General features: G+C 44.5%; 2 protein-coding genes across 2 annotated transcripts; both read right to left on the bottom strand.

Moving 5' to 3' along the window:
- Positions 1–3983: 3983 nt before the first annotated feature.
- LOC120706187 (protein WALLS ARE THIN 1-like) lies at positions 3984–6180 on the bottom strand. Its single transcript, XM_039990771.1, has 7 exons — positions 5911–6180; positions 5740–5802; positions 5520–5636; positions 5165–5402; positions 4906–5064; positions 4628–4779; positions 3984–4462 (listed from the first exon to the last, which is right to left on the bottom strand). Exons 1-7 carry the CDS (start codon positions 6093–6095, stop codon positions 4264–4266), a joined length of 1113 nt encoding a protein of 370 aa, XP_039846705.1. The 5' UTR covers positions 6096–6180; the 3' UTR covers positions 3984–4263.
- A 6428-nt stretch (positions 6181–12608) lies between these two features.
- LOC120706188 (homeobox-leucine zipper protein ROC5-like) lies at positions 12609–19047 on the bottom strand. The gene is made up of 9 exons (XM_039990772.1): positions 18633–19047; positions 18239–18483; positions 18001–18118; positions 17161–17883; positions 16954–17055; positions 16617–16844; positions 15081–15258; positions 14143–14516; positions 12609–13463 (listed from the first exon to the last, which is right to left on the bottom strand). The coding sequence occupies exons 1-9, from the start codon at positions 18744–18746 to the stop codon at positions 13110–13112; spliced, it is 2436 nt and encodes an 811-aa protein (XP_039846706.1). The 5' UTR covers positions 18747–19047; the 3' UTR covers positions 12609–13109.
- Positions 19048–19340: the final 293 nt, after the last annotated feature.

Raw genomic sequence — 19340 nt, forward strand, 5'->3', positions numbered from 1 at the left:
TGTATCCTTACTTAAAGGTTATACTATTTTTTACCATATATCATCCTATTCATTATCGTAAATTATGTCTTATTGTTGATTAAAACAATTCAACTATGAACTACCTATAATAACAATTTGATTTGTTGAGCTTTAATAATATTATTATGCAGATAACTATTCTTATTTTCAATTTATTTTGATTGATTGTTGTTAGCTTTAGTTTTTATTAATAGTATATATTTGTAACCGATACATAGCTAAATGATATTTTATATTTAATTTTTCATAATGGCATTGGTAGGTGATTTTTAATTAGGCATAGGGGTATTTTAGGCTAATTTTTATCATAATGGCAGTGATGGTTAATTTTTATTTTTTTTATTTTTTTCGATTAATGTGGGAATTTCTAGTCCTTGAGAGCGAACGTTAAGGCTCCGTTTGTTGCCAAATAATAAGATAATAGATAGATAGCCATTGGATCTATTATCTTTTTCTAATAAATTACACACCTTTGCCATTATAAAAATAAACTAAAGTAACCCCCTACACATGTATCTAAATTATCCACATCTGCCATTATAAAATAATCTAAAGTAACCCCCTAATCTTCATTTAAATTACCCACTTATGTCATTATAAAATAATATCTAATAACCCCCTAAATTTTTGTATATATTATCCAGTAATATTATTATAAAAAAATAAAATAATCCCCAAATTTGAATCAATATTATATTATTATAATAAAATCTTAAAGTTCATCAATATAAAATTCTAAATTACTATTTTTATCGTCATTAGTACATTATTTATGTTATTATTTATATAAAATACTAACTATAATGTGTGTATCACCATATATTCATGTATAAGAGAAGAGATAAGAATACCAATTTTCATGTTGTTCACATAGCTCAAACAAAGTGTTCAATTAAATACATATTGAACATATATGGAGGTATGATGTAAAGTGAGAAAAAAATTGTAAGTAACTAAACCTATCACATTTATTAAAATTACATAATAATAAATATGTATCTTTATAATATTGGATTAGAATATTTACTTGGTTTAAAAGAGCGTGAGATAGATAATTATTAGATATCTCTAACTAGCACGTGCGTGAGCACGAGTTGATAGGCTAGTTACTAATAATTGGAGTCTCCTTTTGAAACCTCCACGCGAAGCCATTTAGGATCTTGGTTGGACACTAAAAAATAGAGATATTCTAGAAATTCTCACAAAAAACACAAATATCCGACCATCAATCCGACAACTTTAATTATAATAGTCATTAGATCTGTTATCTTTCCTAATAAATTACTCATCTTTACTATCATAAAAATAGACTAAAATAACTCTCTAAACATGTATCTAAATTACCCACCTCTCACCTCTGCCATTACAAAAAAAGATCTAAAGTAAACCCCTAATCATCGTGTAAATTACTCACATATCCCGTTATAAAACTAATACAAACAACCCACTAAATTTGCATATAAATTATCCAGTTATATCAATATCAAAAGTTAAAATAAGCCCTAAATTTAAATCTAATTATATAATTATAACAAAACATTAAAGTGCACCAATACAAAATTCTAAATTACTATTTATACTGATATTAATATATTATTTATATTATTGTTTATATAAAAATATTACTCACGATATGTGTCGCCGTGTATTGTATAATGGAAGAGATAAGAAAAAAATTCACAAACAAATAATTCAATTAATATATATCAAACACATATAGAGGTGTAATGCAAAATAAAATCTATTGCAACTAGATAATAATAAATGTATATTATGGAGTATGTGTTAAAATATTTAACAGATGAAGGAGGGCATGAGATATACAATTATAATTATTAGCTATAAATCTTATTTTATATTAATCTATTATCTTATTATTTGGCCAACAAACGGAGCCTCCACATTCGCTCTCAAGACATAGAAATTTTCACATTAATCGGATAAAAATAAGAGAAACTAAAATTACCCACCACTGCCATTATGATAAAAATCGACCCAAAATACCTCTGTGTCCAACTAAATATAGCCCACCACGCCATTATAAAAATATTAATCTAACCACTGTCATTATGATAAAAAATCGACCCAAAAAACCCCTGCGTCTAACTAAATATAGCCTACGACACTATTATAAAGAAATTAATCTAATATTTAACATAGTATTGAGACTCCAAACAACTAGCATTGGGTAAGCTAGGAGATTCTTAAAAATTACGATCATGATTTTTAATTCATTTTTTCTACGGGCATAAACACTGATAAAAAAATTGTAGACAAGCTTCAGAAAAAATATTTGCACACTATAGCACCACGCTGGAAAAAGTAGAAAAGTTGTAGTCTCACAGTGTACTGAGATATCTTATTATTTGGCCAACAAACGAAGCCTCCACATTCAATCTCAAGGCCTAAAAATTCCCACGTTAATAGGAGAAAATAGGATAAATTGAAATACCCACCACTGCCATTACGATAAAAATTGGCTCAAAATACCACTGTGTTCAACTAAATATAGCCCACCATGCCACTACAAAGAAACTAATTCAATATGTAACATAGTAATAAGACTCCAAACAACTAGCGTTGGGTAAGTTAGGAGATTCTTAAAAATTACTATCATAATTTTTAATTCATTTTTTCTACAAACGTAACACATTGATAAAAAAAATCCAGACAAGCTTCAAAAAAAGTATTTGCACACCACAGCACAATGCTGGAAAAAGTAGAAAAGTTATAGCCTCACAGTTTACTGAGAAATACTATCATTTTAGTTGAATAATTATAATATTATTTTTAGCATATAATCGAAACAGGTACAGACAAAGTTAATATGTATTCTATTTAATAACATTTCAGTCAAAAGTCATGTTGAAACTAATAAATGGCATTGAAAAAAATCAGAAACAACCTTATGTCAACCATTATTTATCTCATTGTCTCAGTCAAATCAGTTGCTGTATATTTGAATTGATTAAGTGAGTACCTAAGGCTAAGAGAGGAACAAAATAGGTGTAGATTCCATTGAAAACGATAAGGAGGATGAGAAAAAATAAGAAAAAAGGAAAAGGAAATGAGAAAAAGGAAAGGCCATAAGCCAGTGCGGATACGGAGTGGACGACGCGGAGGAGTGGAGTGTGGAGTGTGAAGGGACTATTATTGGATTAGGGGCAATAACGAAGAAATGAATGGTTGGGGATATGATTCACACGCTCTATTCTACGAATTAAGCTAGGAATGAGAGAGTAAACCTCTCCTTTTTGTCTCTCCCCTTGAGCAACCAAGATAACAGCAACAAGAAGCAGCAGCACCAGCAGTTGAGTACCAGCAAGACGCCAAGAAGCTGCCGCAAACCATGACTCAGAATCCAAATTAAATAAATAAAAACATTACGCTACAACATTAACTGTAACACATAAACTAAAAAAATACTCAAAAAATTTCTTATGTAAAAAATAAAACTATCTCCAAATGAATAATAATCTGTTTGCCATTGATGCGATCCTCAAAACACAACTTAAGTACTATTAAAAAATTTACACTTTAGTAAAACTAAATATTTTTAATCAACGTATACAGCAACAAACTTAGAACTACTTCAAAATGGTATCCAATTCAAACCTAGAAGGAGTATGAAAATAAAATCAAATTATTGATCCTCAAAATAGCTTTAATAGATCTTGATTTTTGTAAAAGAAATTGCTTTATGAAAGGCGATTAAAGAAGTGTAACCTTAAATATACTTATACTTAGCCGCACAAATAATAAATATAAATAATTAAATAATTTAAAATATAACATTATGGATGGTAACATCTAGCCGCGCAAATGCGCGGGTGGCCTTTCTAGTTCTAATTAGTCCAGGTGGGGCACAAGTTGATAGCCTAGTTTTGACTTAATCAGTCTGGAGCAATTATACGGTACGAAAGCACTTTTTAAGACGAATCTTTATACTGTGCTAATCAAAGTTGGGAAAAAATGACCTATCTTAGTGTGATCAAGCTTAGATTGATTCGAACCATGCAGAAGTGACTTGAAACCCTGGGCAATACACACCTTCTTACCTATACATGCATAGTAACACTACTACAGACCCAGAGCAACATGACTACTGTTCCACACCGGCAACCCATGCACACTTTGTTATTGGTTGCCGGACTGGAACAGTTGAAATCACAACAGTTACAATCCCAAATGCAACACCATTACGGTTACGAACGCCCTCGATCGACTGATCGCTCGCCGAGGTCAAGCCAGCAGGTCGATGGCCGGCGCCTCTTCGTCTTTCGCCGAAGCATCCCCTCCCCCGAGCAGGTGCCTCGCCATGTCCCCTCCTCCCTGGGCCAGCTGATCATCCTGCTGGTTCCTGGTGGCCGCCTTCTTCTCCGCGCTCTTGCCCCACAGCACGAAGTACAGGCCGATGACGATCAGCACAGCTCCGATGATCCTGCCAAAAGTACAGGTAGGCATATCTGTCGTCAGAGACGGATGCTGGATGCATGACTCATGTGTTCTTCCGATCCCATGGCCGGTGACGAGATCCATGTGACTCCTCTACGGCTCTACCATCCTTGCCGTGTTTGTATCTGTACGCGCGCACGTGTGCCCTTACCCTCCCGTGTAGAGCTGGTCTCCGAGAATGGCAGCAGCCATGACGGCGACGGCGACGGTCTGCACCGGCTGGAAGACGGCGGTGAAGAGCGGGCCTCCCCTGTCGATGCACCAGATCTGCAGAGCAAACGCGACGCCAGACGCCACCAGGCCCTACACAAAAGAAGAACACGTCGTTTTCATCAATCTGAGCTCGAACAGGAGCTACACGCTGCACATGTTCTTTGTTTTCTTTTCTTTTTGGCAAGCTAGTAAATTAAAGTTGCTGGGGGCTTTTACAGCGTATAGGATGGTGAACAGCTCCCCTCCGGAGTGGACCTTCCACCTGCTCAGGTCCTCCTCGGTGAACACCGCAATGGCCAGGAACTGGAGGAGCCCGAAGATGCAGGTCAGTGACAGAACCGAGAGCCTGGCTGGGTACCTCTTCAGCACCGGCACCTGATTCAGAAAAAAAATCATAAAGTTCAGTGCACTGAATCGCCGTGTAGCAATCCTGAGTGTATTTGCTGATCATGCACCTGAACTAGTAATATGTTACCTGAAGAACCATCCATCCTGACCAGGAGAGGCAGTGCCCGAGGATGAAGACGCAGCCGAGGGTCCAGTTGAGGATGGGGCTCGAGGAGGACAGTGTCAGGAGAGACTTGATGGTCAGATTGTAATGGAACAGCGGGAGGCCCTTGTAGAGTGTGATCACGGTCGCCCCTCCGATGCTCACCACCATGCCCACCACCTTGGCCACCCCATGCCTCCTGCTCAGGTCGACCTGCTCGAGCCTGCACAACATAAAGGCATGTTCTTCAGTGAACACTGCTAGCATACTAGACTGTCTGATTATGCTGAAAATTGAAGGCAGCATGACTTGTCACGCTTGTGTGCGGACAGGTTAGCACCTGAGGACAGCGGCCATTGCGAAGGTGATCGCAGGAACGGTGTTCTGTATCGCAGAGGCGTAGGTTGGTGACAGGTGATACAGACCCAGGAGGTAGAAGCCCTGGTTTGCAGTTATCCTGAAGAACAGTCGTTCCATATGTAGCACAAACGCTTAGTTTAGGGATCTAACAATTAAAATTGAAATTAACAAATATGGCATGGAACATCTGTTTCACTAACCCACACAACGCTAGCAGAAAAAACTCCACCAGCAAAGAGAAGGTGAGTGGTGGCCTGTCTTTCCTGAAACAAATCACCGCAGATGATCAGAAACACTCTGATAAGTTCAGAAAAAAAAACATGGAGCGAAGTGGGTGGCTGTTATGTTGAAGGAAAGGGCGGTTTACGCACTTCTCGAGGAAGTAAGCGAACGGGGCGAGCAAGGCGAGGGAGATGATGTTCCTGTATACGATGAACACGATCTTGCTGATGCCCATGTTGAGTGCCGCCCTGGTGACAATGTGGAACCCTGCGAGCAGGAACTGCAGGGCCAGCACTCCCATGAACAGCTTCAGCTTCTCGGGAGCCATCACCATCTCTCTCTTTCTCTCTCCTTCTCTAGTTCACTACTGTCTTGTGCTCGCAGTGTGCTAGTTTTTTTGCTTGTGTTTTCGAGATGCTTGCAAGGCGCGTATATATAGGGCCGTGCCGCTGCATACTACATCTCTAATCCCCTATCTTTGGATGTCCTAGCCTGGCACATGGATGTGAGTGGATGGTCCTAAAGAGACATGACAAGTGCACGAATGCAACACTGCTATAGTAGTTTGAGAACAACCCCTTGATTGCAGTTGCAGAGTTGCTTTACGTCATGTTTACGACATTTTTGCAGTAGCAGTTTGAGCAGAATGTGAAATGTACATGCTTCTTACTTGTTCATGCAACATACTTCTATTTTGTTTTCAGAAACTATTTGAAATCCAAATGTTTGATATAGTGTGGTCTTTGAACTGAGCTGTTCCCCAACAGGAAGTAATGAACACCAAAAGCTCAATCTGATCATGGAGCATCGATATGATCCCAGTGGTTCCTACTGAATGATCATGTTATCCTGTTTTGCTTCTATATTAATTGCTTTTCACTGTGGAATTTTTTGGGCAGATTGGTCTGATTTTTTTTCTCGTTTATACAGTATAGTATGGGTGGAGTTTGGATACAAGCCGTTGGTCTCATATACGGGAAGCCGGGCAGGGCAGTGGGTTCATGACAGATAAGGCTGCTGGCTGGAGTGCCTGGGCTTTCGGCATACAGCAATCAGTGAGGAGGGCTCCCATGTATCCCGTTCTATCAACATCCAACTAAATGCGATGCTTCTTACGCCTTTCTCTTTTTTTATTTTATTTCCATTTCTCCTGATGATCATACTGTGATCATTCAGTTTAGACCAATTCGTATTCCTCTTCTCTAACAATAATAGGCAAAGCCTTTTGCATGTTCTTTCAGTAGTGACAAATTCGTACGGATGAGCTTCTTACTGCTTGTTTTTCTGATGAAACTTCTAAGAAATATGAGGCAAGATGAGCTGAGTTTCTCCATACAGCACAGTGGCTCTGAATTTCCGGCTTCAGTTGCCACGCTCCACTGAAACCAGTGAACGCTCCTTAGGTGCTGCCCTTCTTCAGAAAATCTCTGAATTAGAAAACACCATCCAGCAATCAGCAGTCAGCACATGACGACATCTCCGTTTTTCAACCTTGGATCCGGCCATCTTCAGTGGTACTCTGAATTAATGCTCCTCCTTAACACCAGATCAATCAGTTCCAAAAGAATTCGCATGGTGTATCAACATGACATCCTGGACACGCCATGCGTGCACTGGACAAGCAGGCACACGTGTGCACGCCGACATGGCGAATCCGCTGCCGATCACCTACAGTACGACAAAGTCTACCCTACCCAGCAGCCAGCCAGAGCCAGTGCAACAACCACAACTTCCCTCCCTTCTCCTTCCATCTTCTCCCTTCTCTCTTCACCGTCCTCTCTCTCCTCCTGCATCTCGTCAGGTTTAGCATTAGCAAGGTGGACTGATTAGGGAGTGATCAGTGGTTGTTGAGAGGGCGCAAGCAGGACATCTTGTTAACTCCCCGACCTGATAGGGTTGGTGCTGCACATGGCGCCGGCGTGTGGACCTGCACTGACTGAACACCAGCACAGACACATTCGTCTGAACACACACGAAGTCCTTAGACCAAGCTACTTTAAGTTTAAGCTCAGGCTCGGAATCAGGATCGATTCAGCTCACTCGCTCAGTGCAGGCCCACTGTCAGTACTAATCAGTAATCATGGTGTGCTTATGGTGCAAGCATGGCAGGGCATGATTTGACGGCGCGCGTACGGTCGCGCGGGGGCGATTTGGTGACCCATCCTTGTACTGCATTTAAACGGTCTGTTCCTTGCTCCTGTTCGTCCGCAAGAGTACCAGGCCGTTGTGCAGCCATGGCTGGAATAATCAATGGAGCGGTGCGTGCGTGTCCGTAGCCAACTAGCCATGGTTGGATCTTGGACTCTGGAGGAATCAATGTCACTGTTGTTTAGCATGGAAAACGGGGGAAAAAAGGAAGAAGAAGAAATTGTCAGTTGCTGATCATGAAGCCTGATGAAAATACCAACTGAGGTATGTTTAGTTGGTGAAAAAGTTTGAATTTTGGTATTGTAGCACATTTCGTTGTTACTTGACAAATAATGTCCAATTATGGACTAATTAGGCTTAAAAAATTCATCTCGTGCTAATCAGTTAAACTGTGTAATTAATTATTTTTTCATTTGCATTTAAAGCTCCATGTATGTGTCCAAAGATTCGTTGCGGGTACTGTAGAAATTTTTTTGAAAACTAAACAGGCCTGAAGAAAATTGGAGAACTCCAAAAAAACTGAAGGATACCTTTTTTTTCGATGGAAAAAAAAACTGAAGGAAACTGGAGAGCTATTTAGCCTGTTACATCTCTGAATGAAACTCTTCACTCTGACTGAATTTTGCCCACGCGAGTCTGAACGCGGGCCAAAATTCCTCTAGGCCCAACAAGGCCCATGGGCATGTGCTGGCATTTCTTCGTCGGCCACCCGGCGGCTTTTTCTTTTTTATATTAAAAAAAACAAAATTTCAAAAATATATGCCGTTTTTGGAAATTTTTAGAAATGGGTGCCTGCCGCCCCCAATTGGGCGACAGGCTCCTTGCATGGGCCTGTCGCCCATCCAGAGGGCGACAGGGACCCGTTTGTAATAAAAATATTTACGACCAGACTTCTGGAGACCTATTTGTAATAAAAATATTTACGTCTAGACGCGGGGGGCCGGTCGCCCGTTCCACGTGCGACAGGGGAGGCCGGTCGCCCCCCCATCAGTCGACAGGCCTCCCGCGTTGTTGTTTCCTGGTCTTCATGTTTGGTCCGGTCGCTGGCTCGTTGCTCCAGTTCGGTTTAAGTAAAAAAATGCCGAGGGAGCTTTGGATGGTTGCATGCGTCTTCTTTGACTTTGTGAAAGGGCATGCATGCTCGTGGGTCCCACATATGCGACAGGCCTCAGGCCGTGGCAGACCGGCCTCACGCGCACTTGTGAATAGTAAACAACTTTGACCACTAATTATGGTGTCAAACAAAGTCAGTTTACAAAACTAACTTCAGAACCCCGCGCTAGTGACCCTGAATAATCTAATGAGGCCTTTGACCGCGCGATTAGAGGATGATTACTGTAGCATCACTGTAGTAAATCATGGATTAATTGCCATCATTAGATTCGTCGCGAAAAGTTACGCTCATCCCTAAAAAGGTTTTGCAAACAGACTTCATTTAGTACTTCATGCATGCGAGATTCTTTTTTCGGAAAGTGTGCGTGCTAGAAAACTAGCTCAACCAAACAAGGCCTGTCCACGAGCGGCCTCATAGCAGCAGGGCAGGCTAGAGTACAGCAGCAATAGGTGGGACCCACGAGCATGCACGCCCTTTCACAAAGTCAAAGAAGACGCATGCAGCCATCCAAAGCTCCCAAGCCATTTTTTTTACTTAAACCGAACTGGAGCAACGAGCCAGCGACCGGACCAAACACGAACACCAGGAAACAACAACACGCGGGGCGACCGGCCTCCCCTGTCGCTCGTGGAACGGACGACCAGCCCCCCGAGTCTAGAGGTAAATATTTTTATTACAAATAGGTCTCCAAAAATCTAGTCGTAAATATTTTTATTATAAATAGGTCCCTGTCGCCCTCTGGATGGGCGACAGGCCCCTTGCATGGGCCTGTCGCCCAATAGGGGGCGGCAGGCAACCATTTCTGAAATTTTCCAAAAACGGCATATATTTTTGAAATTTTGTTTTTTTAAATATAAAAAAGAAAAAGTTCCGGCCACCCGGGGAATGCGGCGCGTAGCCGTCTGCCGCTACAGCTGGCGCCGGCTCGCCGCTCGCCGTTGACCACCGGCCGATCAAATGCACTGCAGCCAGATCCATACCTAAGGGGTTGTTTGGTTCCAGGAGCTAAATTTTAGTCCATGTCACATCAAAAAAAATCTTAGTATTTTAAAATATTAAATAAAAATTAATTATAAAACTAATTGCAGAACCCTAGAATTAAACTGCGAGACGAATCTAATGAGGTATATTAATCTATAATTAGCGAATGGTTACTGTAGCATCACTATAGCAAATTATGGATTAATTAGGCTCATTAGATTCGTCTCGCGAATTAGCACTCAGCTATCAAGAAACATTTATAAACAGATTTTATTTGATACTCCAAAATAGTAAAATTCCTTTTGATGTGACAGGAATTAGAAAAAAGTCCATGAGAAACAAAAAACGCCTAACTTGGTAGGATATCTCATGCGCGCACCGCCCCCGACCGCCATGAGGCCGCGAGCCCCTCCTTGCCGCCGCCCTCAGTTCCGATGAGGACCTCATGCCGTCGACGTCATGCGGCAGCTCGCTCAGTCTCGCTGTGTTCCGGATCCGGCTTCTGCTCGGCAGCAACAGAGGTAAACCCTTGTAATCTATCTTCTGCGTTGCTAAATTCAGAATAATTGTGCTAACCCATGCGACTCTCGCGTTCTGAAATTTGTGTCTGCGTGCTCTAAATGCATAAGATAAAGTAAGTACCTGCGGCTAGCTTCTGCTTTATGGTAAGGCCAACGGTGAAGTTTTTCAGAAAACGTCTAGTATAACCCAAAGCACCGTGCCTCTGAATTTAAGCTTGACTAGGCAAAGCTACACTGAAATGAGTAGCACTTAGGTTCTGCCCCCTGTTCATAAGATTCAGAAAACATCATTCAGCACATAAAGCTCCTTTCATTTCAATATTACATTACATCAACGCAATCTTCAGTGAGAGATGAATAGATGCTTTCAGGTTTATGCTACTCACTGACAGCAGCCCATGAGTGCTAAAAGAATTGGCATTGCACGGTGTATCAACATCACATCCGGTTCACACGACGCAGTTTAGCAACTGGTCGTTTCTTGATTTCTTACCTGCCCCATTTGATAGGGCTATGCAGCAGATCTGATGATTGCAGCGGCGTGCGGATGTGAAATGAACGGGCACGCATACCCGAACTGAACAAAGGCCATGTTTGGATGAGGGGTGAAAATATTTTGATGAGAGAGAAACGATGTTTTGACCACTAATTAGGGGTATTAAATAAAGTCTAATTATAAAATTACCTCCACAACTATGGTACTGTAGCAGTTGCTCTAGCTAATGAAGCTTTTGACCGCACGATTAGAGGATGATTGAGCGCGGTTACTGTAGCATCATTGTAACCAATCATGATGAAACTTGGCTCATTAGATTCGTCTCGAAAATTTACACTCATTTCTAAAAAAGGTTTTGTAAATAGACTTCATTTAGTACTCCATGCGAAAATTCATTGTTTTGTGAAATCTTGACAAGACCTGTAACAAAACAGGCAGACATGATTTGACGGCGTACGATCATGCCAGGGATGGTCTATCCTTGTACTGCATTAAAACTGTTTGTTCCTTGACCACCGTGTTTGGTTTGGTGTGGAAAATTTTCATGGAATTTTTTTTCTCTTTTGACTATTAATTGAGAGTATTAAATGAAGTCTAATTATAAAACCAACTCCACAACTCCTCGTGTAAATCGTGAGACGAATCTAATGAGATATTTGACCGCGTGATTAGAGGATGGTTACTGTAGCATCTATAGTAAATTATTATTTAATTACCGTCATTAGATTGTCTCGAAAAATTACACTCATCAATGAAAAAGTTTAAAAATAGACTTTATTTAGTACTTCATACATACATTCATCTTTTTGTGTAAAGTTGACGTGATAGCTAACCAAACACGACTGTTCAGTACTAGGCTCTGTTTGACTTCGACCTATGATAAAAAAATGACGAAAAAATGTTGGTGTTTAGACATTAAGGCCCTTCCCAAAAAAAATTCTACAGTAGTCCATCACATTGAATTTTTTAACACATGCATGGAGTATTAAATGCAGTTGAAAAAATAAATAATTACACAGTCTAATTAATTAGCACGAGATGAATCTTTTAAGTCTAATTAGTTCATAATTGGACATTATTTGCCAAGTAATAATGAAATATGCTAAAGTGTAAAAACACAAACTTTTTTCAAACTAAACACAACCTAAACCAATTCTAGAGCACGTGGATAGTACTAGTACACATGAGTGTCACAATGTCCCTGAGTTTACAGAAGTTCCGTGATCCAAAGCCTCAATGACGTTGTGGGGACCATCTCTTCAGCCTGTCGCCTTCTGACCATATTGACGCACCGGCCTGTTACAGGCCATGTTTGGTTTCCTCGCGAAATTTTTTTCACAAAAAGTCGAATATATGCATAGAGTACTAAACGAAATTTATTTGCGAAATTTTTGTACGGATGGGTATAACATTTCGAGATAAATCTAATGAGTCAAGTTCCACCATAATTAGCTACATTGATGATACAATAACCACCCCTAATTATCCTCCAATCATACGGTCAAAAGCCTTATTAGTTACGGCACATGCTACAATACCATAATTATAAAGATTATTTTGTAATTAGACTTCATTTAATACCTCTAATTAGTGGTCAAAGAACGAAAAGTTTTGATGAAAACTTTTTCATGACCTAACCAAACATTATTATTGGCTGGTAGTTTGATGCTAGCTACACTTGTGCTACCATAACCTCTATGCAGCAACCCAACATTTCTGAGCTCGCAAGTTTACATATGACATAGCTCACCTCACAACTGAGAATAGTATTAGTAACTAACAAAGAGCCAGCCAAAACACCTCAATGTTTGATTGGCCCCCGAAACGATGGGACCGAAGCATAAGATTAGCCCATCTACCATATTGTCCCGTATGCATGGCACTGTATCCAACCACCGGTTGCCAGGGAGGACAGCAGACTGTAGAGGCCGAGTCAATGCCCGAACCACCACCATTGCTCTGTGCTAAGGACCTGCCCAAGCCAGATCCTTATCACCCAGCAAAGGTTTCTTTCCAGCGCGCGGTTCGTTCTTGACTCGGGCTCCTCGTCGACGGCCAATCCCCCTGCGGCGACGTCCCCTGCGGCGATCAGGTGGCGTCGCACTGCAGCGCAGTTTTGATCTTCTTGATGGTGCATGTGATGAGGTTGTTCACCGTCTCTACTGATTCCACGGTGAGCTTGGCGGTCGGCTGGCTGTTGACGAGGATCTGGAACGCCACGGTGAGCAAAGAGCCACCTGTCTTGTGCCCCGTGGTGGCGCTGGGACCATCGGGCAGGATGGCGAACCCAGACGGCAGCAGAGCAACATAGGTGGAGTCCCCGCCGTTCATGACGAGCTGCATCGCCGGGATGTCCACCGGAGCGTACACCACCATGGAGCCCGACGCATCAGTGCGGGTCTCCTGGAGGATCAACATGCTGCTCTGGTTGGCACTCATGGCCTGCAGTGAGGAAAGCATGTGAGCCCGTATCAAGAATAAATGTTGAGATGGTGTGAGCCCACTCGGCTACTGTGTGATGATGATAAATGCCAGTAATTGATGCTTGATGTGCTAACATTCAAAGCATAGCATGGGCCCGGCATGGGCTATTATTGTTTTTAGGATGGCCAATATAATGGTTTCTCATGACAAAATAATCATGACAGGGAGAGATTCAGAAAAGAAGAAAACTGTTCACTAGATCTGGACCAGCAATAGTTTTGAATCCTAACAATTTGTACGTACTAAACAGTAGCAACAAAGTTGTCAACCTGACACCTTTCCAGGCAGATCTGCGCTTCCTACCCTGTCTGGTCCCAGTTTGTCCTTTTCCACTGAACTTGTGAAAAGTTAGGTGCTTCTCAGTTCTCATACTAGTGGGCTTTTTAGCTTTTGGGACGGCCTTTTTTCATCTCCCAGCAGTATCTGATAGAAAGCTGCCAGATTTTTTTTCTTGTAGTTTTCTCCATGTCGCTATCGGATTACAAAATAAATCACTTAAAAGACATTGCTAGTTCTAAAGATCGAGAAAGCATTATTCTATGTGAGTTCCGATAAATTACTAGTGATTTTAGTAACCCGCGTAGCTCTTAAAAAGGAACAGAACAGTAATAGTAACTAGTAAGCGAACAATACTCACACTGGCCCTGAGGAGGGACACTGAGTTCCCGTGCTCCTGCCCCTTGGCAATGTTAGCCATCTCCTGCATTGGGCCTCCGTTGCTGAGGATATCCCACTCAGCACGCAGCTGCTCATCACGGAGGAAGTTGAACAGCTTCTCCGGGGCCACGGGCACCCACACCGATGTTGCAGCGCTCAGCACCACGCCGGGTGGTTCCCCCGGTTCATCCACGCTCTTTCGTGCCATGACACGCACATTCTCTCCAATGCTGCCTGTCGCACCGTCCAGCTTGCTCCATTCACGCGCAGATGACGCGCTGACCCCAGCGCAGAAGTTCTCCGTCATCCGCCGTGCCAGCTTCAGCATGCTTCGTTTGCCCTCTTGTGTTATAACTGCATCGAAGTGGAACATTATTAATTTTTTTAAGTAAGAAGTGCAACATTATTATTATGTCTGACCAGTCATGCATGCTTCGAAGTTAAAGCTAGCACCTATATGTTTTGACCCGTAGACCTTGTTTTTTTACTGTGGCGAAAAGGGAAAAAAAACACAATATCCCTTTGCTTTGATATCGACAGAAATGATTGATGCATGAGCAATGCAGTTTTTAAATATATGAGCAATGCAGTTATTGAACTATAGCACATGTTACTCTAATATGCACACAGTTCTTTACAGGTGTACATGGAAAATGGCAAAAAAAAAACGCTGCCGGAGGGGTGAACGGACCCCACCGTTTTTCATTAAGAGGAAGCAACACGACTTCCCCCGGCCGCGGAAAAATCCTCGAACCCTGGCCCATGCCCGTGAGGGCCAAGACTTACGGCGAGCACAGCGAGAGGATTTTTTTACCCACGGGCGGAAATTCGTCCCAACTAGAATTCGAACTCGCGACCTCGTGGGAACGACCATACCTCAGCGGAAAATGGCAAGAAAAAGTTCAGTCTTTTCTTTACCTGACGAGTCATTAGCTGAAACTGTATCAGGGGACATGAGTATGGCCAGGCATTCACACTGACGCTGCAGCATCGCAAGCCACCGCCTGGCTCCAAAGGCGAGCCCGGACCGGATAAGTGGTCTATAGAGCTGGTGTACTGATGCCTCATCGTATTCCGTATGCTCGACCCATGTGACCTACAGGGTAAATGCATCCGTTAGTCCATAAATGCACGCCCACATGCAATTGTCCACAAGGGGGCTCTGCAGAGCAATACAGCACTTCTGTGGCTACACAGTACCTCTTTGTAACTTGTGAATTTTTTCCCCATAGATCAAAGGTAAAAACTTAAGGGGGAACAGGGGGCCGTTTGACTGTTAAGCATCTCGGGATGTGAAACCACATGAATCAACTGATGAGATCATATATGTTACTTCGATCTAGCTAAGAGCATATCACAAAGTGATAATATAAATCAAGATTTCTTCGCACATGGATTAGATAACAAATTAGCATTATTCTGACAAGACTTTGTACTCCTTGCCTTATGCCGCGCTTGCATGCCCCAACTCCCAGCTTTCAAATTAAATTAGCAAACAGTTCCAGAGATATCCCATTTAGCCTTTCAAATAACCCATATATGTTCATACTGATGTGCATCATAAGAAAGATGCAACTGAGATGCCGAAAGAATAGTTTGATTTAATTATTTTCCTCAAAGTTCTTGGATTAGGCAATATCGCTTCAAACACCTCCAAGCAAGTTCACAAAACCACTTTACTTCATCACATATTTCACTCAGAACTCTCCCCAGTGTTTGGCATAAAATTTTATAGCATATTTTAATTCCTTCATCAGTGGCCCAGATCAAGGTCATGTCAAGACTTGTGCAGAACTCGAGGACACAAATATTGACATCTTATAACGCCGATATATGAGCCAGTGGTCCAAATTTCAACGTACAAGCAGGGACAGATTGATTAAATTGCGGGCAAGAAGTTACCCAAGGTGCTCCAACCGAGGGGTGGAAGCATCTAATCCCCTAAAAATGCCGGTGCTGAGATTAAACAACCACAAGGAAACACGCTTGGGGAATAGTGTTGGATCCACAAAACACTTGATTATTCCTAAACAACTTGTTTAGGCCCCCTCCTCGTTGACCAAGCAGTTTATTTATTTGGGTTGTGGGCTCATGACCCTAATTAAATTATTAGGCCTTGACTTGTGAACACTATGCTGCATGGGCATCACCAAATCACGCTATTAAATTAATACAGCGCTAATAAAGAAACGTCTACGTAGTCCCATGCTCTGAGAGTGAGGGTGGTGTGGAGGTAGTGGAGAGGAAGTGGAATTCAGGGTTACTTTTGAGCTCAGGGTTACTTCTGACCAGTTAATTGATGTAAAAGTTCATAAACTTTACAGAGTAACAATCATGTGCATTAGCCCAGCACTGCTGCGAAGTATGGTGGTCCAAAGAATCCCATTTTACACTACTCCTCGACATGCGAACGCTACAGACAGAAAAGAAGTAATGACGTTTGGATGCTAGTACCTTGCAGAAGCCATTGGGAGTGTCTTGCATCACACATCCAGAAGGTAACCTCCTGCACCTTATATTTGCAGCGTTGGATGTTGTTGCCGAGTTCTGATCTCTCACCAATCCATCAATAGACACATCCACTACTGCCCATGCACCCTCAGCCAGCTGCTTACAAAACCTGAGAAATGTGACCTCCCTAATGGGGACTAAAGGTGAGAGCACCTGTAGCTCAGCCTTCATCTGTTTCACCAAAGCAAAAGAAAAATGAAGTTAGCTTATTTAGAAGGCACCCATGGTCACAATAATACGTTTGCATATGATCAAGCCCGGGGAACTGTTAGACACTCACCAGCAGCAGCGCACCATTTCTACTTCCTGCAATGCCGGAGGTCACCTCCTCTATGACTGTGGCCTTAGCAATCATGCTCGAGAACATGTCAGACCACCTTCTCTGCAACATGGATGGAAGAGCACCATGCAACATCAGCACAAGTCATGAACTCATGATACAAAGGAAACAATGGCATGAACAGAAATGGCAGACAGGAGCACGAACCTCATCCATGAGGGTCTCAACAAGGGCAACACTGTCGTCGATGATGACGAGGCCAGACTCCCTAGAGGCCTCAGATACATACCCCATGGGCTTCACCCCAATGCACGGCAGGAAGGTGTGGGCATACTCCTCAAAGTTCAGTGTCTCCTTGTTGGGAGAACCATTGAGGCTCGGAAGCCACAAAGGCTCGTCAATCTGTGCCAGCTTGACTAGTTCATCCATCGCGCTGATCGCAAGCTCCAACAGCATGGACCTGTCGTCAATGCGCACCATAGCTGATGGAGCGGATCCAGTTGCCCGCGCTGGTGTGATCACCGTGCCCAAAGGGCTAGACACGCCCCCAGCGAATTCGCCCATGGAACCAGGCATGGTAGCAGAGGGGATAGACCCTAGGCCACGGAAGCCACCGACTGCGAGCTCCAGCGACGAGCTCGGCATGGGCAGGGACGACAGGTGTGGCTGCATCAGAGGCCCCGCGAGCATGGACATGGGCTTGCCGAGGAACTTGGTGGCGAGGGCGTAGACGCGGCTGAGCTCGTCCTTGAGCCGCGCGTTCTCGATGCACAGGTGCTGCTCCTCGAGGGACACCTCCCCGAGCATGGCGGGGCTCCCGCAGCTGCCGCACATCGGGCTGCGCATGGCCTCCCGGATCGTCATGTTCTCGGCGCGCAGCTTGTCGTTCTCCTGCTTGAGCAGCGCGTTCTCGTGCCGCTCCAGTTGCGTCTTGGCAAGCGAAATCACGGGACCCGGAACCGTGTCAGGCAGGATTCAGGAGCCGCTGAAATGAGGGTAGCGAAGAAGAAGAAAAAGAAGGAATCGGCATGGCAGGGAAATACATACCTTCATCTGCGTGCGGCGGTTCTGGAACCAGAACTTGACCTGGCGCGGGTCGAGGCCGAGCCTCCTGCTGAGCTCGCCGCGCTGCTTCTCGTCCGGGTGAGGGCACTCCTTGAAGAGCCTACGCAACAAAACACGGGCGCGAATCCATGCATTAGGTGACAAGAAGAAGGGGAGAAAAAAAAAAGCTGGAGGGTGGAGCAGGAGGATGACGCGAATGGCAGAGGTGGAGGGGTCTTACGCCTCGAGCTCCTGGATCTGCTGCGGCGTGTGGCGGTGGTAGCGCTTCTTGCGCTTGCGCGGGTTGCCGGGCTCGGCGTCGTCCTCGTCCTCCCCGCCGCCGGACATGGCGTCGAGGTGGTCGCTCCCCGAGCGGCTGTCGTTCTCGGCGTCCGCGTCCCTCGCCGCCGCCCCGCTCCCGCCGCCCGCGCCGGGGCCACCGGGAAGCGCCCGCCCGCCGCCCATGCCGCCGCCGGCGCTGTTGTCCTGCGAGACATGAGATGGCAGACACCGCATTTCGTTTCAGACAAACACGAAAAACTATCAAATCACTCGCACCAGCAGCAGCGGCGGCGCGTCGCGAAACTTGCGCGCTGGTCGAAGCCGAACGGGCAGGCAGGCAGGCGCGCACGTACCAGGCCGAGGGAGAGCCCCGGCGAGGACGAGAACCCGGCGGAGAACGGGAACTGCATCCCGCCACTGCCGCCGCCTCCGCCCGCCCCGCCGTCGAACAGGCTCCCGAAGCTCATGCCGCCGCCGTGTCCCTCCCGCCTCCCGAGAGGGCTAGCACCGGATCCGCGCTCCGAATCCTAGCCGCGCATCAGGAGCGAGCGAGAAGAGAAGCCTCGGCTCCGCTCCGCTCCGGACCGCCCGTCTCGTGCCCGGCGCGCGAGATCGAGCTCCGCTCCCGCTCCGCCAAAAGCCCAAACCCTCCGCTGGGCAGGGAGGGATAGCGAGCAGGAGAGGAGCGCAGCAGCGGCGGATTTGATTTCTTAAAGAGAGAGAAAAAAGGGACGGGGAGAGGTCAAAATAGCAAGTGGAGGAGACGAGAGACGGCGCGCGGCGCCGCGGGGGGGGGGGGGGGGGGGCGGTGGTTAGCGAAGCGTCTTGTCGAGGCCCCGTCCCGTCGTGTGTGGACGCATGGAAAAGGCCCGGGGGATTGGCCGATGGGGAGTGGATCGGAGACTGGCGGACACAGAGAGAGAGAGGAGGAGGAGACGACGACGACCCTGACGCGCTCCCCCTGATGCGCGCAGGCAGGGCAGCGCAGTCAAAGGCCGCTTGTTTTGTTGCGTTGCTCTTGCCCGCCGTGGGGCCCCTGCCCTGACCTCGTGTGCGCTGGC

This window comes from Panicum virgatum, chromosome 5K, assembly GCF_016808335.1.
Source record: "Panicum virgatum strain AP13 chromosome 5K, P.virgatum_v5, whole genome shotgun sequence".
In the NCBI taxonomy this organism is placed as follows: Eukaryota; Viridiplantae; Streptophyta; class Magnoliopsida; order Poales; family Poaceae; genus Panicum; species Panicum virgatum.